This window comes from Cornus florida, unplaced genomic scaffold, assembly GCF_030987335.1.
Source record: "Cornus florida cultivar Cherokee Brave unplaced genomic scaffold, ASM3098733v1 CherokeeBrave_3.0.0_Hap2_Chr05, whole genome shotgun sequence".
Classification (NCBI taxonomy): domain Eukaryota; kingdom Viridiplantae; phylum Streptophyta; class Magnoliopsida; order Cornales; family Cornaceae; genus Cornus; species Cornus florida.
In genome coordinates, this window is record NW_026775575.1 from 37,167,944 (window position 1) to 37,194,524 (window position 26,581).

Consider the following 26,581-nt stretch of genomic DNA (forward strand, 5'->3'; position numbering starts at 1 on the left):
CTCGGAATTGTAGGGCTTAACCCAAGAAGGGAGCCCTTCCAAAAATTCTCGATAGCCCAGGTGGAACCCAAGCCAAAGAGAGCGATAAAAAAAGGAAATAGTTTTCAACCAGCAATTGACGCGCCTCGGTTAAAACCTCACGGGCTGCGTCATTGCCCCAAGCGCAATGATGTTTTTTATAAATCTTCCAGTGTGGTGTTTTTATAGTTATAATTTTTTTTTAAGTTCTTATACTTTTTCGATATGGGACTTGTGTTATAGTTCAAGATCATCTAACAATTATAATAAAAACACAACTACATTAACATGTGATAAATTTGTGTCGGTCAATCAAATTAGAGTCCCAACAGGAATAAGATTGAATCATCTATAGTATCCAATTTCATCTAGACTTCTCAGCAGAAAAGTCCTGAAATATGCAAATGGGCCGACCTGACCCAAAAGGCTACTTTGCATAACAATGTTGGTCGGGCTAGTACCAATGCATAATGCACCTAATAAAAGGACCTTCCAGGCCCACAACCACGTGACTTCCATTTGTATCGAACGTGTCAATAGATGTCCCAGGTCCATTATTCGTGTTCCTTTTATTTAAGTCGATTGTACTTTATGATCCGTATGGTTGGTGTAATGAAAAAATGATAGATAGGGTGACATTTTTTTTTTTTTGTAAAGGAGAAGAATTTTTATATCTTTTTACCCTCTTATATAAAATTTTAAATAAAAAAAACAATTTTTTTTCAGGAATTTTGTGATTTTTAGGTGAAAATTTAGTTGGTGTGTGTTTTTCCTTGAATTAAAGTTTAAAACTCAGAATTGTAGAGCTTTACCCAAAAAGGGAGCCCTTTCAAAAATTCTCAATGGCCAAGCGGAACCAAGCCAAAGAGATCAATAAAAAGGGAAATAGTTTTCAACCAGCAATTGACACGCCTCGGTTAAGACCTCACAAGTTGCGTCATTGTCCCCAGCGCAGTGATATTTTTTTTATGTTGTGCATGTAGTATTTTTATAGAAATAATTTTCTCATCACTTCTTACACTTTTTCGACGTGGGACCTATGTTACATAACTGGTACCACTAGACTTTTATGCAGTTATAAATCACCAAACAAGTACAATTACAGTAACATGTGGTAATTACAGTAACATGTGGTTGCCTCGGTCAATCAAATTAGAATCCCAAACATGATATAATAAAATTGAATCATCCAATTTCATCAGCGGAAATTAATTAGATGCTATTGATCTGTTTCAAATATATTGGTCCTAGGAGGAAACTTTTACTGTTCGGAGGGCTACTTTTGTAATTCATCCAAATGGGCCGAGCTGACCCAAAAGGCTACTTATTTTTACTACTTTGCATAATAACAGTGTTGGTTGGGTTAGAATTTAGAACACATTAAAATCAAACTCACCCTACGTTTAAAAGTACTTTCAAAGAGAAATTGTATAAAGTGTTTTCAATTTATAAAAAAAAAAAAAAATCAAATGTTAGGAATATATTTATCATTTATGTTAAGAAAAAAAAAAAAAAAGTGTTTGCTTAAAAATGTATTTTACTAACATCTCTTAGTTTTCTTCAATTTCAATTTTAAGAGCCTAAATTAATGTTAATGTAAATTTATATTGTCATTTATTTGATTAAGAGGATGTGATAGTACGTTTTAATTCAATAATTAAGAATTCAAGTTATCGGTACTTTTTAGATTGAAAAAAAAATATGTATACTACACTATTAAAATGAATTGATATCAATGTAATTCTTTTTTTCTCTTTCTTTTTTCCAAATATATTGAGAATATCTCCTCCACCTGGTGTATAAATTTTCTTTTGTCTCAAGAGTCTCCTTAGCTTCGCTTGACAAGTAGACTCTCAAACCAAATCTGAATCAAATGATCTGTTAACTAATAATTCAAGCCAAACAGTCCCCAATATTACTTCGTGGTCTTAAACCTTAATGTATTTGACAGGGGGGATTCTTTCCCCAAATCAGGGATGTGCATGAGTAACAGAAAGAGATGTGATGCCCATGAATAATTCTAAAAATTGACTTTATCTTCAAACATAAAAAAAATTGATGTTTTTTTTTTTTGTTTTTTTGTTTTAAAGTTAGTGATATTTAATATTGATGCTTTTTTCCTTTAAGTTAGTGATATTTAATTTTGTTCTCTCTTTTTTCTGTTAATCCAGAAAAATAGTGGGAAATTTATATTATGTTCTCGCTGCAGATTTACTCATGGGGTTGTTTATCCACACCATTCTGAAGCTAAGAGGGTGTCTGAGAATATATGCACCTTTTTTGTGATGGTATCCTCAATCCATTTACCTTCACCTTTGGTACACGAGAGAACTGTGAGCCATTGTCTGTGCCATGGTTTTGTGGATCATTATCTGTCTTGTGAATGGTATAACTTTGTGGGTGTCACTTATCAAGTGTTGATGCAGGACGTTGACAAGTCAATACAATCCTAATTAAGGTTGAAAAGTCAAAAGTTTTGAAGAACCAACCCTTAAGCACCCCAAGACCTGATAGCAAACCAGGCCCACCAAGCCTTGAGGGACCATTCATTGAGCATCCCAAGACCTGGTAGCACACCAGGCTTACCAAGCCTTGAGGGACCATCCTTTGAGCACCCCAAATCCTGGTATCACACCAGGCCCACCAAGCCTTGAGCACCCCAAGCCTTGGTAGCACACCAGGCCCACCAAGCCTCGAGGACCAATCCTCAAGCACCCCAAGCCCTGGTATCACACCAAACCCCCCAAGTCTCGAGCGCCAAGCCTCGAGCACCTCAAGCCCTGGTATTACACCAGGCTCACTAAGCCTCGAGAGCCAACCCTCGAGCACCCCAAGTCCTGGTATCACACCAGGCCCCCAAGCCTTGAGGCCAACCCTCGAGCACCTCAAGCCTTAGTATCACACCAGGCCTACCAAGCCTCGAGGGACCAAGCCTCAAGCACCCCAAGCTCTGGTATCACACCAAGCCCACCAAGCTTCGAGGGATCAGCCCTCGAGCACCTCAAGTCCTAGTATCACACCACGCCTACCAAGCTTCAAGGGATCAACCCTCGAGCACCTCAAGTCCTCATATCGCATCAGGCTTACTAAGCCTCGAGGGATCAACCCTCGAGCACCCCAAGCTCAGGTACCACACCCCGCCCGTAACACATTGAAAGATTGGAGCCCTAGAGAGCTCGCCATCAAAATGCCACAGGTCTATGCATAGCATGAAATGAAGGTAAGGCCTTCGCAGCTGTAAGGGATCTAAATTTGGGAAACTTAGGAGGATTTTGAATTGGTGGATGAACCCAATTAACAAGGTGATGGAATTATACACATTATGACAACAAACCTTAAAATCACATTTAATGTTGTGTCAGGTTCGACCAACCGGTGGTCAAACAACATTTAATGCCCTAATTGGGGGAGAAGCAACATAGTGCAAGGCTCGATGAGGGGATTGGACCTTTCAGGCTCCTATAGACCTTCAGGACTACCCATGTGATCCTAACTGGGAGCCGTGCATGCAAGAAACCATGCACAAATGAGATCACTGGTTAATGATCAATGGAATTTGGCCTATAAATAACACTATCCTATGAAAGAATAAACAACTAGAAATAGGGAGTTGTCATAAGAAATTGTATACTTGCCCTACCACCATCTCAATCTTGAGGATTGGTCTTCTTCTCCTCCTCCTACACCAAGCATCTCTCTCTTTTCCCTCATAGTTGTACCTTTGATATCACCATTACTCATTTGTTTATTACATTGATCAAAAGGAACCCCTACAAACTTCTACTTCTTTGTACCAACTTTTGAAATATTGCTGGAGTGGTTTCTTGAGATGCCAGTTTATTATTAATCAGAATTGACTCCCTAGCATTGATTTACCACTCTCGATCTTTAACAAATTAGCCGCCAAAGTTAGATCCAAAAGAAATGACATAGATTGGAGTTATATTAAGAGAGAACCCTCGATCTCAAAGAGTCCAAGGAGGAAAAATTATCCTTGAATGGATTATTTTGTTCAAATGCTTAAACATCCTTAATATGGAGGAAAAATTATCCTTGAATGGATTATTTTGTTCAAATGCTTAAACATCCTTAAACATCTCAAAGAGGCTAGTACTAACAAGAATATTGTCGAAGTAACAAGAATATTGCAAAAGAATTCTCATTGAGCGACTTCTCCTTTGTGATACTGAGACGTGAAGCTTTAGATACAAGTTTTAGACTCTCTCTTTGGTTAAAGCACAAATACAGATTTCTTTTCGTGTCATTATAAATATATTATTTTAATTCCTTTCTTTATGTTGTATTTTGTGGTTTACAGGTAATAATCTACAAGCTGTATTTTGGTATGAGCTTCTTGTCCATTTATGTTGTATCTTAGTTCTTGAACCGCGCCACTTCCAATCTATCAGAAGCCTGTCCTTGTGAATTGGAGTTCTATATGGTGTTTTTTTCTTCTAACACTTTTTCGATGTGGGACTTATGTTACATAGCTGTTACCAAGTCCAATTACATTAACAAGTCGGTCAACCAACTTAGAATCGAGGCATAATAAATTTGAATCATCCACAATCGCCCATTTCATTTAGACTTCTCAGCAGAAAAGTCCTAGACTATTATTGATCTGGTTCAAATATTTTGGTCCTAGGAGGAAACTTTTCATGTCCGGAGTGCTGCTTTTGTAGCGTAATACATTCAAATGGGCCGAGCTGACCCAAATTGCATCATGCATTAAATGTCATTGTCAATAGATGGCCCAGGGTCCATCACTCTCACTTCCAATTTTAAAGTGCCAATTTCGTACTTTAAATTTGTAATCTGTGACAATTTTTGATCCAATGACTGAAAATTCAAGGTAATGGTCCTAGTTCCCAAGGAGTAAATTGCACAGTATAAATTGTGAAGGTGTGACTCCAGGAAAATTATTTGCAACAACGTGAGTTCAGTTGCTCGAGAAATTGAAGACGAGACTGTGACTCAAAGACACACTCGCCTCTACTTATAGCCCTACCTATCTAGCCTACAGCCTAACCTCTCCCGCTTACAGCCCAACATCGCCAGCTTGTAGCCCCGGCCACCTCTCCCGGTTACAGTCCTACTTCACCAAGCTACCGTCCTGCATCTCCAAGTTACGTTCCCTTGGCTGTCACTTTTTGGTTAATATGCTGAACTTATCGAAGGTCTGACAAAGTAGTAGTAGTGGTGGTGGTGGTGGTGGTTATTATTATTTAATGTGATGGATGTGAACTACAAACTTATTGAAGCTGATTGTATCAGTTGGTCCTTGTTAAGATATATATATATATATATTTTTTCTCCTCTTTAAGCATTTGATGTAACAAGGATTAGAAGAGCAACTCAAATTCATTTTCATAATAAGAGGCCTCGAATTGAATAGAGGCCTCTTCATGTTTGAGGAGCTCAAATCTGAGTCGCAAGGCACGTGCCTGTGCAACAAAATGATGTCACGTGACCCTCTCTAAACAGTAAGCCAGAGGGGGGATTTACTTCCAAACTGATCATAGAAATTGATTTTGGGCGTGAAAAGTCAATACTCACCGATGTTAGAATAGTAACAACATTGCATTTTATAAAATTTGGTGAAAAGATGTGCCGAGAAAAATATAATAAACAGTTTATATAATTTACTCTATTATTTAAGAAAAAAACAAAAATAATATTTCACTTGGGTAGTTATGGAATCCCGGTAAGTGTATGTATACATGGGGTAAATTACAAAAAAAAAAAAAAAAATCTTGAATTATGTCTGAATTTACAAATAACCCATTGAAGTATATTTTGTGTATATTATCCCCTACACTATTCAATTCTTAAGTTATTTTTCATTAAATGACAAAGATAACTTTTTTTTATTAAATTACACTTAATCTATTATTATTTTGTGTATGGGTCTTTATTTTCTTGCAGCAATGCCATCATTGATTTTTCATTCCCTACTTCTTTTCGACTATTTTTAATTATTTATGGTGAATGGCAAGACACTCATATACAGATGTTGATTGCCTTGTGTTTTCTGACGGTGCTTCTTTGATGGCCTCTGGAAAGTCCCCAAGTACTTCACACACATGGTCCATTGTTCACAAAGAAGTCACCTATTCCATCTTGCAGAAAGGTCAACCTGAAAACATGTCGGAACGTTCTACTTATCGGTACTCACCTTTGATTGCATTTCTTCTTATGCCAAATTCAATAACCCATCGCTCATGGGGAAAAGTTCGAAGAAAACTTTGAAACATGAATTATATATGCAAGTTCGAAGAAAACTTTGAAACATGAATTATATATATATAGATATCTAGCTCGGTCCCTATTGGTTATAGTGGGTGCGTGATTTTTCGTTTTTGCTTGAATTAAAGTTTGGAATTCGGAATTGTAAATCTTTACTCAAGAAGGGAGCCCTTATTTTTCGTTTTTGTTTGAATAAAAGTTTGGAACTCGGAATTGTAGGGCTTTACCCAAGAAAGGAGCCCTTCCAAAAATTATCGATAGCCCGGGCAGAACCCAAGCCAAAGAGAGCAATAAAATAAGGAAATTGTTTTCAACCAGCAATTGACGCGCCTCGGTTAGAACCTCACGAGCTGCGTCATTGCCCCAAGCGCAATGATGTATTTTCTAAATTTTCCATGTGGTGTTTTTATAGTTATAATTTTTTTCAAGTTCTTGTACTTTTTCGATATGGGACTTGTGATATAGTTCAAAATCATCAACAATTACATTAACATGTGATAAATTGTGTCGGTCAATCAGATTAGAGTCCCAACAGGAATAAGATTGAATCATCCAATAATAATATCCAATTAGTGAAAAGTCCTAACCTATGCAAATGGGCCGAGCAAGCCCAATAGGCTTCTTTGCATCATGCATCTAATAAAAGGACCAACCAGGCCACCACCATTCGACTTCCATTTGTATCGAATGTCAGTGTTAATAGATGGCCCAGCTCAATTATTCTCACTGAACCCAGTGATTGACTTCTGCAAGTAATCAACCTCGTACGCATTTTGTAACGGAAACAAAATAAATGTTTTGTTATAGAAATTCCGATCATATTTTTGCATCAACATTCTAAATATAAATTTAATGTAAATTTATATTGTCATTTGTTTAATTAAGAGAATGTATATCACGTTTCAATCCAATAACTTTTTTTTTTGGTCACCAATCCAATAACTAAGAATTCAAGTTAATTTTTTTATGCACATCTGTGTAATGGTATATAGGAGAATTTTTTGATTTTAACCTATTTTTTTTAGTAATTATTTTATGAAATGATTAGACAAATATTGTTATATTAACACTCCAAAAAAGAATAGAAAAAAACATAAGAGTACAAATATTATACCATTGGACCCTTTGGTTGCAGAGCTACCATTTATGTCACCTGTTTTTCTAATTTCGTTTGTTCTGTTCTGCCGTACTTGACATTGTTTGTCACCCTTGTCAATGTTCATAAACTGTGCAGTTTTGTTTACCAACTTAATCATCACTAATTTTACGTATAGGTGGTTATTTTGCTGTACATTACAAGTGGATTACAAGGCAACTTGAATTGAATCAGTCAACTTCAACTAGTTTCAAATTTTACCTACCTACAATAATGTGATCAAAGTGCGCGACCGAATAAGAAAAATATACGGAGTACTATTTTCACTGATGGTCCATTGTGTTGAAGTGATCGGTGTCCAGGAGAGAGATTCTGTAGATTATGTAGTATATAAAGTGGATCAAAATTGTCTTCTGCGCAACAATGAATATATCCCAGCTTGTGAGTAATATGTGAACACCATTTTGCCACGTCAGTTAGTCAAAGAAGAAAAAAGAAAGTAAATCAATTTTTACCAAAGACGTATTAGTGTATACATACAAAGTTCGTCACGTCACTTAGTCAAAAAAGACAAAAGAGAGCAAGTCAGTTTTTAGTGATATATACAAAATCTATATATCCCAACTTTTTCCTTAACAACATCTCAATATTTTCCGAATGTACATCCTAATATTTTCTTGGAATATGATCTACTATTCATCTATTTCTCTTGTTAGGAAAATGTTTGGATGTTGGTCTTACTTCATAATATTTTCCTAACGTACATCCCAACTTTCTCCTTACTAACATCCCAACATTTTTCTAACGTGTATCCCAAACAAGATAAAGTAATGAATAGTGTGATGTTGGTAAGAAGAAAGTTGGGATGTTGGTAAAAGGAAAGTTGAGATGTAGGTAAGTCAGTTTTTAGTGCAAACATAAAAAGTCTATACATTCCAACTTTCTCCTTAACAAATTCCAATATTTTCCAAATTTCTCCTTACTAGCATCCCAACATTTTTCTAACGTACATTCCAGACAAGAGAAAACAATGAATCGTGTGATGTTAGTTAAGAAAATGTTGTGATATACAATTTATACTAAGATATGTTTATTTATGTATTTGTACAATAAGTGTGATGTTAGTAAGAAAAAAGTTGGGATGTAGGTTAGAAAAATGTTGTGATATACAAGAAATTGTAGATTAGGGAAATGTTTGTGTAGAGAGAGAAAAAAAAAGAGCAAAAAGTTGGTATAATTTTGATTTGGTCTCGTATGTATGTGTGTATGTATATACAAAAGTTTTGCTTTTTTAATTTTTAACTTTTACGATTTTAACTCACTGGCTGTGACCGGTCCTACTGTTGCACAGGAGACGATTTTGATCCTATATAAAGTAGGGTAAATAAAATTACACTCACTTGAAGTTTCGATAAATCTCACTTAGTTGGAGCTTTTGAGGTTTATTATTCTATTCTCCTTGGTTTTGTGTGTGTGTTGTTAAACAAAATTCATTAAAAGGCCAAATTACCTTTGTTTTTTTGTTTAAAATATGAAGGCATTATTGGTATTTCACATTCATGAATTTTATATTTTTATAATAAATTAATAGATGATGGTAAATTAGTAATTGTATCGCTTTGCCTGTCGGAAATTTGTTTCCGATGGCCTTAAAGGGCCATTTTGCTTGCTTTTAATAATTGAGGGGGCCAAGTTGCTTTTAAAAATAGTTCAGGAACATTATGCAACAATGGTATAGTTTTAGGACGGTTTTTTTGCTCTTCTGCAATCAAACCGCTCCAACTATGGCGACCACCATACTTACACTTGCAAGGAAAGAAAAAGGAAGACCACGGTCATCAAACCAATCAGCCTGACTATGATGAAAGTACAAGGTCGAGCCACTACGTGTTTGTGGGCTCCACTGTATTCAGATTTGGTCTTTGTTGCAAATGTTGTTTTGATAATTTATTTTTGATATTTTAAAGATACCGTTTATATGTAGTAGTAAATCTGTTTCTGATGACTGTTTTCCAAAAATTTTGTTAAGAAAATGCTTACTTTCATAGAATTGTTGAAAAATATATAATTTGACTACATCGACTTGGACCATATATATACTAGTGTTATATGAAGCAAAGAAAACATAAATTATTGAAGCATGCACCATGACTATTCGAGAATCTCACAAGCATCTTAATCAAAGGCTGGACAAGCTTGGGAGAGAGAGAGATAAACAAATAGACAGAATAATAAAGGTGTTACTTTTTAAAAGATTTAACCAAATATAAATGCAAATTCTTTTAATTCACTTGCCATTACTCTTCAATTTTATGTCGAGGTTTATCCTCTAGAAAGACTCAAATCAATTTCTAGATCATAGCTCGTGAATCAAGTATCAATTATCACTACATCTACTGAGGAGCTGACGAGCTCTGACGGTGACCTGCAACCGGGCAAGTGCGTGCATGCATTACGAGGCTATTCGTGCTTGTTTTCTCACGTAGGCTCCACGAATCACAGCTTGCACCTTAACAAGACTTTTGAGCTCGAAATGCTTTCCTTGCCTGTCAACATTCATATACCAAACGATAAATAAAGAGAGCTCACGAGTCATATATGTAAAATTATTATATTAGTCACTAGGAACTTAGGAATCTCTCCTATACACAACATGCATGGGTTGCGCACATTGAAAAGTGCAGATCATTCCACATGGAGTAGGGCCCACTCTATCTATGACTACCAAACTACATGTGAAGTGACCTCCACTCTTCTTGTGCCAGACATAGATTAGGTTCCTAATTCCTGAAATAGATACATGAAAAGAAATGTTGATGGGTGAAGGGTGAAATACAAGATGAGCTCTAAAAAAGGCTTGGATCTTCATGGCTGCAATGTCATCTTCGGATAGGAGCTTTGTCTTCGAGGGAGAAGATAAAGCAGCTTCTGGTTTTGTGATTTCGCTATTGACTGCTGCTTCTGTGGCGGTTGGTTCGTCCGTGAAGCTGTTGCTTGTCGTGTTGGCGAGGAGAACAATGACAGTTTCATGATGAGGAGGAGGTGGAGATCGGAAAAGCTTTCTTCGAATAACTTGAATAAGGCCAAACCAATTCTGTGACTTTCCCATTTCTTCGTATTGTTGCTTCAGACCTTGCTTTAGAATTCATAAGAACTTGGAGAAGTTCCCTTAAAGGTTGGAGTTGTGGGCACCATGTTAGCATATATATATATATATATGTATATCTATAGTATATTAATAAATGTGCAAAGTATTTCAGTATTTCAGTATTTATTTATTTATAAAAAAAATATTTATTAATTGATATAAAAATAGTTTTTGTAAAAATAGTTTCTATAAAATTTTAAAAATTACCTAATAAAATCAATCACATTCTATATAAAACTCTTATTTTAGGTATTTTTTATGGATAATTATAGTTTTTATAAAACTCTAAAAATTACTTAATAAAATCAACCACATTCTATATAAAACTCTTATTTTTAGTTATTTCTTATAGATAATTATCACAATATAACTGGTCCGGCCCAATTATAATTATATCATTATCAGAAAAGGACACATGTCATCATTATATTCATCCAAGAAGCCTATAAATAGAGGCATGGAGGAAGGATGAAGGTACAGAAATTGAGAATTTTACAAATCCAAAATTCCAAAGAAAAATACAGAAGCTCTGCCAAAGAGTTTCAGTATTTATTTATTTATATTGAATTGAATTTCAGAGTAATTTCAGTATTTATTTATATAAAAAATATTTATTAATTGAGTTGAATTTCAGAGTAATTTCAGTATTTATTTATATAAAAAATATTTATTAATTGAGTTGAATTTCAGAGTAAAATACAAAAGCTCTGTTAAGAGTTTTCAGTATTTATTTATTTATATAAAAAAATATTTATTAATTGATATAGATAATTATCACAATATAATTGGCCCGGCCCAATTATGATTATGTCATTTCCAGAAAAGGACACATGTCATCATCCTATTCATCCATTTCAGTATTTATTTATTTATATAAAAAATATTTATTAATTGAGTTGAATTTCAGAGTAAAATACAAAAGCTCTGTTAAGAGTTTTCAGTATTAATTTATTTATATAAAAAAATATTTATTAATTGATATAAAATGAGTTTTTATCTATATTATTATTAGATGTATAAAGAGTTTCATTATTTATTTATATAAAAAAAATATTTATTAAATGATATGAAAAGAGTTTTTACTAAAAAATAAAAAATAAAAAATTCTATAAAACAATAAAATCTACATAATAAAATTTAAATTAATCTATTTATCTATTTAGTATTATCCATTTTTAATAAAAGAAAATCTAATTAGACAAGATTTATTAATATAAAAAATATTTATTAATTGATATATAAAATAAAATAATTTTTATAAAACTCTACCACAAATTAGCTTTTATTATGAGTATCTGAATAAAATTAAAACTAATTAGACAAGTATATATTTAAAGAAAATAAAATAATTTAAATAAAACTCTATTACAAATTACCAATTTTATTATCAATAAAACTCTATCAACAAAGATATATTTAAAGAGTTGTGGGCACCATGTTAGCACACACACACATATATATATATATATATATATATATATATATATATATATATATATATTGAGAGAGAGAACGTGACAGAATGAATTTCTTTGAAGCATTCCAGCAACTGAATCCTGTGGGACCAAAAGTGTAAAATGACCACCATTAGACTACGTAAATATTGGCCACAGGCAACAATAGAATGGTGAATCATGAATATGTAATTATAAACATCTTTTAGACTATAGAATCAAATTATCTGTTATGTTGATGCCAAACAACAATCGTTGGGTTGTTGGGTGGTTATATTTGGTAGTATTGAATGTTTTATAATTATAATCGGAAAATTTTTTGTTTAAATTTTAAATTAAATTTGTTTTAATTTTAAATTCATGTCTTATAATTATATTATAATCGGAAAAAATTTTATTTAAATTTTAAATTAAATTTGTTATAATTTTTATTTAATTAAATTTTAATTAAATAGGTTTATGCTTGAAATAAAGTTTAGAAATTAAAATTGTAGAGCGTTACCCAAGAAGGGAGCCCTTTCAAAAATTCTCAATGGCTGAGCGGAACCCAAGCCAAAGAGATCAATAAAAAGGGAAATAGTTTTCAACCAGCAATTGACGCGCCTCGGTTAAAACCTCACAAGCTGCGTCATTGCCCCAAGCGCAATGATATGATTTTTTTATGTTGTGTATGTAGTGTTTTTATAATTACACTCAGTCTCATCAATTTCTTACCTTTTTCGATGTGGGACTTATGTCACATAACTTTACAAATAGACTTTTATGCAGTTCAAAATCATATACAATTACATTAACATGTGAAAATTGCCTCGGTCAATCAAATTAGAATCCCAATCAAACATTGATCTGTTTTAAATATATTGGTCCTAGGAGGAAACTTTTCCTGCTCCGAAGGCTACTTTTAATTTGTAATTCATCCAAATGGGCCGAGCTGACCCGAAAGGGCAAACGCACCTTATGTTTTAAGAGTACTTTTAAAGTGAAATTACATATTTGCAATTATAAATAGAAAAATTAAATCTTAGAAATATATATATATATATATTTTTTTTAATTAGTACTCACCCACATGTTCCTAACTTCCTTTTAAAGTAAGAGACTGATACCGCTAGATCACTCGCCCATTAAAAAATATTATAAATATGTTCATCATTTAAGTTAAGAAAAAAAAAAGTGTGTATTTGGTTAAAAATGTATTTAATTAACAACTCTTAATTTTTTATAATTTCAATTTTACGATCCTAATTTAGATTAATTAAGAGGCTGTGGTATCACCTTTCAATTCAATGACTAAGAATTCAAGTTATTGGTACTTTATAGATTGATAAAATATATATCTATATATATATACACATATACACAGGACACTAGTGAATTGATATTCATGCATCCAACTCATAAATAAAAGAATCAAATATTACAATGTAATTCTTTTTCTCTCTTTCTTTTTTCCCAATCTAGTGGATAAATTTTCTTTTGTCTCAACATTCTCCTTAGCTTCGTTTGACAAGTAGACTCAGCATGGTCAAACCAAATCTCAATCAAATGATCCGTTAACTAATAATTCAAGTCAAACGGTCCCCAATATTACTTTATGGTCTTAAGCCTTAATGTATTTGCCGGCAATAACAACAAATCAAATATAAGAAAGAAAATAACAAAAATATTTTGCGAGATTTACATGAATATATCAATTGATTATGGAGTCTTATGGAGTCTTCTGTAATATTTGTTCAATTTAGTTTTTGAGTTAAGTAGCATTACTCGTTTTGTTATCAACCACGATGATCGTATTAGCATTGGGTCTCAAGTGTAATTTCCTTCTGACTTTTAATACTTTGTAAATATATTCTAAAATATTTTTTTTCTCCCCAAATAAATATATTCTAAAATCATCAAGACGTGTTTAGACTAGTTTATTTAAACAAGGTAATTAAAATACCCAAATGTGCTATATATATATTATAAAACCCAAATCATCAAGTTTTAAACTTAAATAATATCTCTTTTTATTATTATTATTATTGAGAGTATTCAAGGGTGGTTTATTGAGTTGAACTTTGTCGTTAGGAAACAAAGGAATAAATCCAAATATATCTTAGAGAAATAAAAAAATAATAATAATAAAAAAAAACCATACAACACAGCCAGAGAAGGCGACTTAGAGGTATGACTCGTGCTCAATTTGATATATGAAATGTTAAACTCTCAATGATTTATTATTTTGTTTTTTTGGCGTTTTGAAATTATTAATCGATACAATTTGTAATGAAAAGTACATTGTTAGGAAATAAACCGACCTCCAACCCTAATTACTCTACCCAAACCTAATCTATTTATTTTTGAATTTTTAAACTCGAGTTTGACACTAAAATTTTTGAGTTAAAAAGTTGAGTTAATTGGAATTGCTTATATCACCAAATCTCCACAAGAAAAATTTAACATGATTTTGAGTTAGTTTCAAGTTACATTACTTGTAAGCATACTAAAAAAATAAAAAGTCAAAGCAAAATTTTAAAAAATTACAAACAAATTGTTAACAGACAATAAATAAAGATCTAAACAAATAAAGTTAAAAAGTAATCATAATTTGAATATATATAAAATATTAAAAATGCAAAGAATAAAATTAATTAGAAATTGGAAACAGGTTGTTGGTATCTCTGCCAAACTTCAACTCTAATTAAGTTGTCCTATAAAGAATCCTACTCCCATCTTTTCTTTGATTATGAGTTCTCTAAATCAATTTGGAGATTCATTCGATCAGCTAAAATGCCGGTTTTGCCCATTAGCTGAAACGACCTAATTGTTTGGTCTCTCTCGCCACTGGAAGGCTTATGACTTGTCATGAAAGAACTCTGTGGCTAGTATTACTTGTGAATCAATTATCACTACATCTGCTGAGGAGTTGGCGTGCTCTGACGGTGACCTGCAATTGGGCAAGCGCATGCATGCAATGTAAGGCCATTCGAGCTTGTTTTCTCACGTAGGCTCCGCGAACCACCGCTTGCACCTTCACAAGACTCTTCAGCGCTCGAAATGCTTTCCTTGCCTGTCAAACATTCACACCAAACACAGAATGTATAAATTAAGAGAGTTCATGAGTTATGTAAACCATTAACTGCAATCAAACAAAATTTCATAGTGGTCTGATTTTGAAAACGAAAAATTATTACTCCGTATTAAAAAGCTGAACCCTTTTAGCATGAAAGAAATATGTGAAGATATATATATATATATGTTGATGGGTGAATGGTGAAATACAAGATGGGCCCTAAAAGAGGCTTGGATCTTCATGGCTGCAATGTCTTCTTCAGATAGTAACTCTTTCTTCGGGGTCGGGCTACTGGAGGGAGAAGAAAAAGCAGCTTCTGATTTTGTTACGTCGCGATTGACTGCATCTTCTGTGGCAGTTGCATCCTCTGTGAAGCTCGTGGTGGTGGTGTTATTGGCGTGGAGAAGAATGACAGTTTCATGATGAGAATACCTGAAAAGCTTTCTTCGAATGACGCCGAACCAATTCTGAGACTTTCCCATTTCTTCCTATTGTTGCTTCAGAGCTAGCTTTAGATTCAATGTATACTACTACTTCATTCATAAGAGCTTGGAAAACATCCCTTCAAAGTTAGAGTTGTGGGCACCATGTTAGCACATATATACATACATACATATATATATATATATAGAGAGAGAGAGAGAGAGAGAAAATGTGGCCGGATGAATATCTTTCAAGCATTGCAACCACTAGACCCTGGGACCAAAAGTGTAAAATGACCACCACTCAGACTACCTAAGTATTGGTCCCGGTCAACAATAGAATGGTTGATATATACATGATTGGTTCTTGGTGAGGATACTAATACATTACTTTTAGAAATATCTTAAATTATCATATAACGTTTTTTTAATAATTATAAAATCATTAGGTCATAATAGGGGCGGCAAATTACGGCACGACCTGTCCGTTTATTTAACCGTGTCGAGTTAGGATTGAGGGCCGGGGTTTAACCCGTGTAACATAAATCTTGTTTGTGCCTTGTGATTTTTCTTACCCGTTTAATAAACGTGACTCACAAATACGAATTGCCACCCTTAGGTCATAATAATAATATCACTAATGTACTTGAATAAATTCAAAATCCTATTTTGTTCACAGAAGTTCCTAGGTTGTGGGTGTAAAACTAAAATTTGGAACTCAGAATTGTAGGGCTTTACCCAAGAAGGGAATCCTTCCAAAAATTCTCAATGGCCGGGCAGAACCCAAGCCAAAGAGATCAATAAAAAGGGAAATAGTTTTTAACCAGCAATTGACGCGCCTCGGTTAAAACCTCACAAGCTGCGTCATTGCCCCAAGCGCAATGATGTATTTTTTAATGTTGTGTATGTATTGTTTTTATAGTTAAAATTTTCGCATCCGCTTCATACACTTTTACGATGTGGGAATTATGTCACATAATATCAAACAAGTATAATACAATTCTCTCCCTGCTTAGATTACCGGTCAATCAAATTAGAATCCTAGCATAAATAAAATTGCTTCATCTAATCAATCCCCAATTTCATCTACACTATTGATTTGTTTCAAAACTTTTCCTGTCCGGACTCCGGAGTGCTACTTTTGAGGCGTAATACATCCAAATGGGCCAAGTTGACCCCAAAGGCTACTTATTTTTACTACTCTGCATAACAATGTTGGTTGGGCTAGAACCACCTAATTAAAGAACCAACCCACCACCATGTGACCTCCATTTATATCGAATGTCCATTGTCAATACATGGCCCAGGTCCATTATTCTCCAAATAATTAAGCGTTTTGTTTTAATCGAAATAAAATAAATATTTTGTTATAATATATTTTGAATAATAATTGAAAGGTACTTTCATATTTCAAAAGATAAGGTTGTTTTTCTGATCTTTGAAAGCTCGGCTTTGAACCTTCGCACTTCTCCCCACTAACCACCACTAACTGGTAATCACTAACTCTTAACACTTTTTTTATGAAAAAAAATAATAATAAAAATTGATCAAGTATTAGGAGTATGTTTGTCATAAAAAATAAAAAATAAAAAAAAAACAAAAAAAAACCCACCTAGTGTGTTTGATTTAAAATGTCATACATTTACCATCTCTCAATTTTTTATAATTTTAATTTTAAGACGCTAATTCAGCATTCTCAATATGGGTTTAATGTAAATTTATAATGTCATTTGTTTAATTAAGAGGTTGTGATGGGTCGTTGAATCCAATACAAATGGTACATGCTAGATTGATAAATATAGTCGAACCTGTGATATTTATTCAACCTAGTGTTTTTGAGGTAGGTAGCATTGCTCATTTTTGTCATGATCGTACTAATATTGAGTCTGAAATATGATTTCCTTACAACTTTTAATACTTTGTAAATATATTCTGAAATCATCAAGATATGTTTGGACTAGTTAATTTAGACCAAGTTAATTATAATACCCAAATGAGCTAACATGTGTGTGTGTATATATAATACCCGAATTATCAAGTTTTTAACTTAAACAATATATATTTTATTATTATTATTTTTTATTTATGTGTATTTTTTTAAGTTGAGACTTAAGAGTGAAACCACCATGAATGGGCACGTGTGCTAATTGAATGACATATCTAAGAACTATAATTAAATTGATGAAAACATTAAACACATTCTTTAAATTCTGAATATGATGTTTTTATAAGGAAAAAGCAATACTGTGAGGGTTATTTTCTAAGCAATAATATTTTATAATTACCAAGGTCTTGTGCCAAGTGATTTTTTTGGGGTTATTTTCAAGGAAGAAGTGTGTGGTGTGTGTAAATTTTTTTTCAGGAAAAAAATTACTCCTCTTTAAAATTAGTGTCATCTTTAATAATGGTGACTCACATTCTTATAAGTTACGGTTACAAAGACCACATTAAATCCGTTTCAAAATTAGTGTTATGACACTCCTATATATATATATATATATATATATATATATATATATATATTGTTTTAGTAATGATTTTCTGAAATGATTTGATGAGTTGTTATAATAACAATCCAAAAAATAAAAGAAAAAAAACATGGGAGTTCAGTTGTTCGATGCTCAAAGAAAATGAGAAATTGAGTGTTTCAAGCTTTTTTTATGATTCCCAATACCATTCTGAAACGGGTTTTTGAAATTTTGGAGTGAGAGACGAAGATGATCCACAGATCTTGTTCTCAATGTTTGCGATTGTAAATGGTATAGAGGAGATGAACATGAAGACTAGACCATGAATCAAAGACAGTACTCGAAAGGTAAACATAGGCACTGCTTTTTTTATCTTTTATTTCCTGCATTCCAATTATTCAATCGATATAAAGCTGCAGGAAAAAAAAAAAAAAATTTGTGTGGTCTTTGATACTGTGATTTACTTATTGATGTTCTTAATTTTGTAGTTGTTGTGTAAAGTGTTTTGCCTGAAAAACTTCAATTAATGCAGAGTCATAAAATATGGTGGTGGACCACATCTATAACCATTGAGAAGTGAGAACTTGTCTCCTTTCACAACAAATTAAAATCCCTTCTTTTTTATTTTTGGTTTTGTGTTTGTTTTTAGATCTTGTTAAATAACTCTGCCCATCAACTGTTTGATTAAATGTCTCAGCTAAACTGTTGTTTCTAAGTATGTCAGCCAAACACCCATAAATGGGAGGGGCATTTTTATGTTGAATTAAACGTAAGCCTTAACAAAAAGGGTGTAATTGAATTATGGGTGTCACAAACTTGATATGAAATGATAAGTTTTAAATTCTCAAACTTTTTTTTATATCTGATAACTAGTTCATGAATTACACACCTAGAATCATTTACGTGATGCTCTTATTTCCTTGTACGCAATCCGTGACGCTGTAATTTATCAAAGGGATGGCCAAAATCTCTACATACATTAATATATTTGTGTATGAGAAAATGCTTTTGGTACATTTTGATTCTTTTGATAAAGATGGTACCATTTGAGATCATTTCTTTTTTTCTCCTTTAGGTGTTAATGTGTGTGGTGGAACTCTGGTTGTCAATCCATCCTATTGTGGCCTACTGCAATGTGTAAATATTGTTCTCTTTTTCGATTTTTTGTGATACTAATAATACTGACCACCCCTTCTTCTATCTTCAATATATAATTTTGCTGCTGTGTTATATTTTTTCCACTATTAATGTCATTAGTCCTTGTGCCCATTAGAGAAGTTGGAAATCAAAAAATGGGACATAAAAAGCAAAGATTCAGAGAGGGGGGAGCTGACTAGGGTAAAATTTGTTTATTTTCCAATTAAACTCCTTATGCCATTCTTATTTGCCTCAAATATATATATATATATATATATATATATATATATATATATATATATATAATATATAGCTGCACGGAACCTAACTCCCCTCCCTGCAAAATTCAGACCCTTAGCAGGGCTCGGAACTTCCCTATTGCTTATCGGGTGGGATAGACCGGAGATACATGTTGAAATCTTAATGTATGTTGTTGTGGTTTCAGTTCACCATATATTGAATAGTTCAGCATCATGAAGTAAATTGGATTTGTTTTATAGCTTAGTTAGTGAATATCCCAATGTTCCTAACAAGCAAAGCTGTTTTACACATATGTATGGTTAAGAATGAGAGTGGGCATTGGTGCAAGGTTGCTCATTACGACCTAGAAGTCTTGGACGTGGAGATATGATTGCTTCAAACCCGTAGCAAGGGAGCCTTGTCCATTGGGTTAGCCCTATACGCATAATTAAGAATAGACATGCACAGACCTATTCAAGGTCCAGTGGGGGCAATTGTTCCCACTTATTTTTTTTGGTTGCTATTATATACCTACAATTTTTTTTGCTTTGAATTATGTACCTATAAAATTTTAAAATTGTCCCCACTAAAATTATAAATAAACCTTACTATTGCCCCCACCTCAAGGTTTGAATTTTTGTTTTTTTAATCTTGTTATTGTTAAAGGCCGCCTCCTCGCACATAATTATTTAGGTCCATCCCTGAGAATAAATATATATTTTTAAGAAGGATACTTCTCAACATGTAGAAAATAATAATAATAATAATAATAAAAACTAAAACTAATCAAATATAAGAAAGAAAATAACAATTACATTATGCGAGATTTACATGAATGTATCAATTATTTAATCATTTTAGTTGATGTTAGCATTTGGAATATGAAAGTATTTAAGGTTCAGTTAAGAATACTAGGCTTCTCTCCATCATGGCATGGAAGGGGGAAGTTGGTGTGGAAGCTTTGTTTTGTTCAATGGTGTTTGTTATGGAGAATCTTGTCGAAATAACAAGAAAAAGTACTACTTTTAAATCTGAAAAATAATATAATCATTGGATTTAAGTTTTAGACTCTCTTTGGTTAAAGCACCAAATACATATTTCCTTTCATGTCATTATAAATACATAATTATAATTCCTAACTTTCTTTGTGTCTTATTTACTGGTTTACACGTGATATTTTACAAGCTGTGTTTTGGTATGGGCTGCTTGTCCATTTTAGAATCTATCCTATAATCTATGCACTTCCTATCAGCCAAGTTCTTGATCCTTGCCACTATCAATCTATTCAGAAGCCTGTCCTTATGGATTGGAATTCTAGTAAAGTTAAGTCAGCCCAGAGTCTAAGTGGCATGGGAGTTACTGTCCATGCCATTTATTGTTGCTTTGAAAAACATGTTTTCAAGAGAGAATTATGTCGGGACTGATCTCTGTGGCTGTCTTCTTTTGTACTGGGATTTTCTTCTATCTATATAATTTGGAATTCTTGCATGAGGCTCTGCTATACCATCTTACCCGTACAGATCCAAGACACAATTTTTCCATATATTTTTATCACATCTATCTACACTACGACCTACGACCGTGAGTTTTCAATCTTAGAGAAACTCATCTGTTTTCTGCCTCAACTTATTGTTCAGCTAGTTCTTATTCTCCGCTTCACTCAGGATTTGCCATTCTGTTTCTTTGTGCAGACGGTAGCATTTCTAGCATTTAACAAGGTTTGTGAATTCAACCTAGTGCCTTGTACTGTCACTGAAATTGAGATCTCTTTTTGCCTTCTTATTTTAGTTCTAATTAAAAATGCAAATCGGACTATCGAGTCTTGTTACGTGAAAAATCACTCTATCTGCCTCCAGAAGTAATTTTATTTCTGAAATTATGGGCTCATACTTTGGATAGGGAATTTCTGATAGGGTTCTTCTTTTGATATTCTTATGTTTTATTGGTTATTATTTTTTGGCAGGTCATGACAGCCAGTACTTTGAATGGTTCTCCTGCCTGTTGCCTTTAATACTACCATGGTGCAATATGAAGCTTAAATGGGAAGGCTTGTCCTACATTTTACTATGGATGGGAGCTCAAATTCACTGGTTGAATTCAAAGGCAAGCAAGTTTAATTTTCTTAACTACTACAGTAATACATTTGTTCTCATCGGTATTGTCCGTCATCACACTAATCGTTATATATATATAGATATCTTTCTCCATAGGTAGCTACGGAGTGTGTGGAAAAGGGTATTATCGCCCAGAAGATACCATGATGAAATCTTAATGTATGTTCTTGTGAATTGAATTTGACAAAATATATAATGGGTGTGTGATTTTTGGTTTTTTTGCTTGAATAAAAGTTTGGAACTCGGAATTGTAGGGCTTTACCCAAGAAGGGAGCCCTTCCAAAAATTCTCGATAGCCTAGGCGGAACCCAAGCCAAAGAGAGCGATAAAAAAAGGAAATAGTTTTCAACCAGCAATTGACGCGCCTCGGTTAAAACCTCACTGGCTGCGTCATTGCCCCAAGCGCAATGATGCTTTTTCTAAATCTCCCATGTGGTGTTTTTATAGTTATAATTTTTTTCAAGTTCTTGTACTTTTTCGATATGGGACTTGTGTTATAGTTCAAACCTTAACATGTGATAAATTGTGTCGGTCAATCAAATTAGAGTCCCAACAGGAATAGGATTGAATCATCTAAGAATAATCTCCAATTAGTGAAAAGTCTTAATCCATGCAAATGAGCCGAGCTAGCCCAAAAGGCTACTTTGCATCATGCATCTAATAAAAGGACCAACCAGGCCCACCACCATGTGACTTTCATTTGTTTCGAATGTTAATAGATGGCCCAGGTCCATTATTCTCACTGAACCCCGTGATTGACTTCTGCAAGTAATCACCTCTGTAGTTGCGCTGGTACGTATTTTGTTTTAACGGAAACAAAATAAATGTTTTGTTATAGAAATGCCGATCAGATTTTTGCATCAACATTCTAAATATAAATTTATATTGTCATTTGTTTAATTGAGAGAATGTATATCACGTTTCAATCCAATAACTTTTTTTTTTTGGTCACCAATACAATAACTAAGAATTCAAGTTAATTGATGAAAAAATAAATATACTACACTTTTAAAGTGAATTGACAATTTGACATTGATAAAAAAATTAAGCACATTCTTCAAAGTCTGAATACTTTTCCCAAAAAAACACACAGTACTGTGATTATATTTTACAATCGGCCAATCAAGAAAATTTGTCATTAAAGAATGTAATAATTATATATACTGCACTTTTTTGTAATTTAAAATATATATATATATATTCTTAATTTAATATTAAATAATAAAATCAATTTCGACATTTTATAACCCAATTAAGGGTGGGATACATGATAAATTTGATGCACGTCTTTGAGACCCAAAAAAATGGACAAATTCCTTTTCTTAGGAACACATACAAGATTCGTCACTACAAAAAGGATAATGGTGTAATGAGAATTTTATGATTTTAACCTATTTTTTTTAGTAATTGTTTTATGAAATGATTCAACGAATATTGTTATATTAATATTCTAAAAAAGAAAAGAAAAAAACATAAGAGTTCAGTTGTTTGTTGCTCAAGAAATTGAGCGTTTCAATCTTTTTCTTTGATGCCCAAAACCATCTCTGAAATGGACTTTTGGAGTGAGACACAAAGATCTAAAAATCTTATTCTCAATGTTTGCGGACTGTAAATGATATAGAGGAGATGAGCATGAAGACGAGGCTATGAATCAAAGACAGTACTGAGAGATTTCGCAAAGGCTAATGGTCACTGGTTTTTATTTATTTATTTATTTATTTCCTGAATTTTTATTATTCAATCGAATTTAAAGCTACAAAAAAAAAAAAAAAAAGGTTTATCGTCTTTGATACTGTGATTTTCTTATTGATGTTCTTAATTTTGTAATTAGAACTTGTTTGAATTGTTGCTTTTAGTGCATTGCATGTAAAACTTCAATTAATGCCGTCATAAAATGTGGTGTTGGACCAAATCTATATCCATTGAGAAGTTGTCTCCTTCCACAACACATAAATTTATCCCCTTTTACTCTTTTTTTTCTTTTTTATTTGTTTGTTTTGTGAGGGTGTTGAGGTTGCTCTATTGTGTGGGTTTAAAATAAAAAATATCTTAAGACTGTTTACATCTTACCTTGAAATTGTAGGAGCTCATTGCTGAAGCCTCACTGGGCTAGCTTCTTTTTTTTCTTTTTTCTTTTTTTAATTATTATTATTTTTTATAGATTTTGTTAAATAAGTGTATCCATCCACCGTTTGATTAAATGCCCCAACTAAATTGTTGTTTCCAAGTACGTGCACCATGTAGGGATAGCAATTCATGTTCGTGGGTTATAATCGTGTTTACTAAATAAGTAAATTCAAACTCGACACATTTAATAAATCCGTTTAATGGTCTATTTATCAAAATGAGGCATTTAATATTCAATCAAATAATAAACAAAACTCACATTTTAAAGACAAAATTACCCTTTAAATCATTTTTCATTACGTCTTGTATCTCCTCCCTCAATCCATATACGTGTAGTATATATATATTTTTTATTGCCTTTATTTTTTTTTTCTTTATTCCCCCACTTTTTTTTTTTTTTTTTTTTTTTTTTTTATTTCCTAAATTGTTGCCATTAGCCTTTTTTCCGTTATTCCTTTCATTTTTTTTTTCTTATTTTTTTCTAAATTGTTATGGCTTAATAACAAATTTGGTAAACATTCCCCTGTTTCTAAATTTTTTTCTAGATTTGATGAACATTTCCGTATTCTTATTTGTTCTTGTTTAAAATTTAATAACAATTTGGTTTAATAAATTTTTTTCTAATTTGATGAATATTCCCGTCTTATTTGTTCTGGTTTAAAAAAAATAAAATAAAAGGAATGACCGAAAAAAGGCTAATAGCAACAATTTAGAAAAAAAAGGGAAAAAAATGAAAAAAATGAATGAAAGAAATAAAGACAGTAAAATATATATATATTACATGTATATGGATTGAGGAAGGAGATACGAAAAAATAATGAGAAAGGATTTAAATGATAGTTTTATTTTAAAATGAGAGCAGCGACTAGAAAAAAAATTGTCACAATTAGTCCAAATAGTCCAAATATTTATGTTAAAACGACTTAGCTGTTTATAATAATTGGATTTAAACAAAAGACATATTACATAATTTATGATTTTGACATGTAAAGTTAAACGGGTCACACATGTCGAATCCCTCAATTGTAACTCGGTACAATTAAATAAAAAAGTTAATTTCAACTCGTTTATACAATATCGTGTTGAAATAAACGTAATTATCTGAAAAGTTTAAATATAAAAAACAAAAGAAAAGACATTTACATTATTAACCTGCTAAACCCTAAACCCAAAGGCTGAATTCGAACTTCGACGCCTCACTTCTGTCTCCTACCTTCAAAACCCTAGATCGACATTTCCATACCCGATGAAGAACGGCGACGACGATTCATTGATGCCAATGGCAATGGCAATTGCAACAGTCGAAAAAACCGTCTATCTTCGCGCGCGTCGCACTGGACGCTCCAAAGACGACATAAATTGGTACGAAATAAAATTTTCAAACAAGGACGACAACGACGACTACCACACTTGCACTTGGAAGGAAAGAAGAAGGAAGACCACGTAGATCAATCCGATCGGCCTGACTAGGTATGAGAGTACACGGTCGAGCCACTACGTGGTTATGGGCTCCACTGTATACAGATTCGGTCATTGTTGCTCCGTTAGGTCTACGGACGCAAACAATTTCTGTGGCAACATCTCCTCGCTCGGCAAGTGGAAGATTCTTACTTGTTCGGCCATGGACGTTCCACGGTCGTACATTGAGGCCGTAACTGTTGATGGTAAGATTTACATCCTTACCGTATTGAATAAAGAAGGAGACGGCGTTGGATATCCCATCTGGGAGGTTTTCAACCCAAGCAATAATACAATGAAATTCATGGCTCAAACTTCGCCGCTGTGTCTTCCGAAACGCGGGTGGTTTGCAGTTTGTGACGATGATTCTAAAAGGATTACATTGGGCTCGATCTATTCTAGTTTCCTTGTTGCCTGTGATGTGAGATTAGATTCTTGGGAAACACTATATTCAGAGGTTGAGATTTTAGAAGATGATCTCTGTAGAAGCCGAGCTATATTGTTTGAAAATACTTTGTACTGGATTTGGGTTAGTGTTTGGGGAGGTGGAGGCTTACTTGCATATGATTTGGATCACAAAATGTATGCCCGAGGATATATTGAAGGTTTGAGTCCTGCGTTTTATGATATCAGCAATGGTCAACCGCTATTTCTTCATTTTCGTGGTGATTTGTTCTACTTGATTTGGCATGAATTGGGTACCGCCGGAGATGGCAATGGAAATGGTATTGAAATAAGTTCAATTTTTAATGTGGTGAAAATGCGAGTTTCTAAACGAGTTGACCAGGAGGAACAGAGAATCAACCTGAAAGGTTATGCTCTCTCCACCGAAGCTTATCTAGCTGACAGCTTACTATCTCCTGATATGGATTATGTCGTGGGGTAACTAATTCTCTGACTTTTTACTTTTCCACCTTTTTTTTATAGCCCTCGCTAATGCTGCTTTGATAATTTCTTTTTGGTGTTTTAAAGATGATCTTTTATATGTAGTAGTAAATCTGTTTCAGATAGCTGTTTTCTAAAAACTTTGTTAAGAAAAGGCTTGTTTTCATAGAATTGTTGAAAATAGTTTTCTATTTGATGAGTTATTGAGAATTCCCTTTTTGATTGACAAATCAAGCAAACCTAAAATTTTGATAATTGTAAATGTTTCTGGTACTCCTTTATTTTTTCGATTATGTTCTCAAACAATGGAAATATGCTTATATTTAATTTTATGATGTTCTCAGTGGTCCCTAACTTTTGTATTCATTGATATTTAGAAGTAATAAAGTATTTTTTCAGTCATTGGGTAAAAAATGTATGTTAGTTGTTAAAATTAAATTTAATGCCATGTATGTTCATTATGTCTTTTGGATTTATACATGTATTAAGTGTATGCATGTTTCAACTTACCAAAAAAACAAAAAAAGTGTATGCATGTTTCAAGTGTGTACATGTATCGTCTAAGAGGTTTGTAGTAGAACTCAATTCAATACAATACAAAAAAGTATTTGTTTCTTCATTCCTTCTTCTTCTCTTCACATAGAAAACATATTGTTGGTTGAAACTACAGCCAACATAAGTGGTGTCAGAGCTTGATTCCAATCAAGAACAAA

At 33.0% G+C, this 26,581-nt stretch overlaps 1 protein-coding gene, 5 non-coding genes and 2 pseudogenes across 6 annotated transcripts; 1 reads left to right on the forward strand and 7 right to left on the reverse strand.

The window, feature by feature from the left end:
• Nucleotides 1-13: 13 nt before the first annotated feature.
• LOC132310553 (U4 spliceosomal RNA) lies at nt 14-171 on the reverse strand. Its single transcript, XR_009482623.1, has one exon. It is a non-coding gene; the product is annotated as a U4 spliceosomal RNA (small nuclear RNA).
• A 651-nt stretch (nt 172-822) lies between these two features.
• Nucleotides 823-977, reverse strand: LOC132310574 (U4 spliceosomal RNA). Its single transcript, XR_009482641.1, has one exon. It is a non-coding gene; the product is annotated as a U4 spliceosomal RNA (small nuclear RNA).
• Nucleotides 978-6,483: 5,506 nt separating this feature from the next.
• LOC132310568 (U4 spliceosomal RNA) lies at nt 6,484-6,641 on the reverse strand. The gene has a single exon (XR_009482636.1). It is a non-coding gene; the product is annotated as a U4 spliceosomal RNA (small nuclear RNA).
• A 5,815-nt stretch (nt 6,642-12,456) lies between these two features.
• On the reverse strand, nt 12,457-12,612 carry LOC132310564 (U4 spliceosomal RNA). Its single transcript, XR_009482633.1, has one exon. It is a non-coding gene; the product is annotated as a U4 spliceosomal RNA (small nuclear RNA).
• A 1,901-nt stretch (nt 12,613-14,513) lies between these two features.
• On the reverse strand, nt 14,514-15,621 carry LOC132310110 (protein IQ-DOMAIN 20-like). Its single transcript, XM_059808336.1, has 2 exons — nt 15,227-15,621; nt 14,514-15,014 (listed from the first exon to the last, which is right to left on the reverse strand). Exons 1-2 carry the CDS (start codon nt 15,497-15,499, stop codon nt 14,844-14,846), a joined length of 444 nt encoding a protein of 147 aa, XP_059664319.1. The 5' UTR covers nt 15,500-15,621; the 3' UTR covers nt 14,514-14,843.
• Nucleotides 15,622-16,161: 540 nt separating this feature from the next.
• Nucleotides 16,162-16,325, reverse strand: LOC132310566 (U4 spliceosomal RNA; annotated as a pseudogene).
• A 3,887-nt stretch (nt 16,326-20,212) lies between these two features.
• Nucleotides 20,213-24,972, forward strand: LOC132309156 (GPI mannosyltransferase 1-like; annotated as a pseudogene).
• Nucleotides 21,653-21,810, reverse strand: LOC132310548 (U4 spliceosomal RNA). The gene has a single exon (XR_009482618.1). It is a non-coding gene; the product is annotated as a U4 spliceosomal RNA (small nuclear RNA).
• Nucleotides 24,973-26,581: the final 1,609 nt, after the last annotated feature.

What these genes read in the sequence shown, in the direction of transcription:
- LOC132310110 (XM_059808336.1), bottom strand. Translation starts at nt 15,499, where the DNA reads ATGGGAAAGTCTCAGAATTGGTTCGGCGTCATTCGAAGAAAGCTTTTC. An exon ending in CCTCTTTTAGGGCCCATCTT is followed by an intron (nt 15,015 to 15,226) that starts GTATTTCACCAT and finishes AATGTTTGACAG; the next exon opens with GCAAGGAAAGCATTTCGAGC.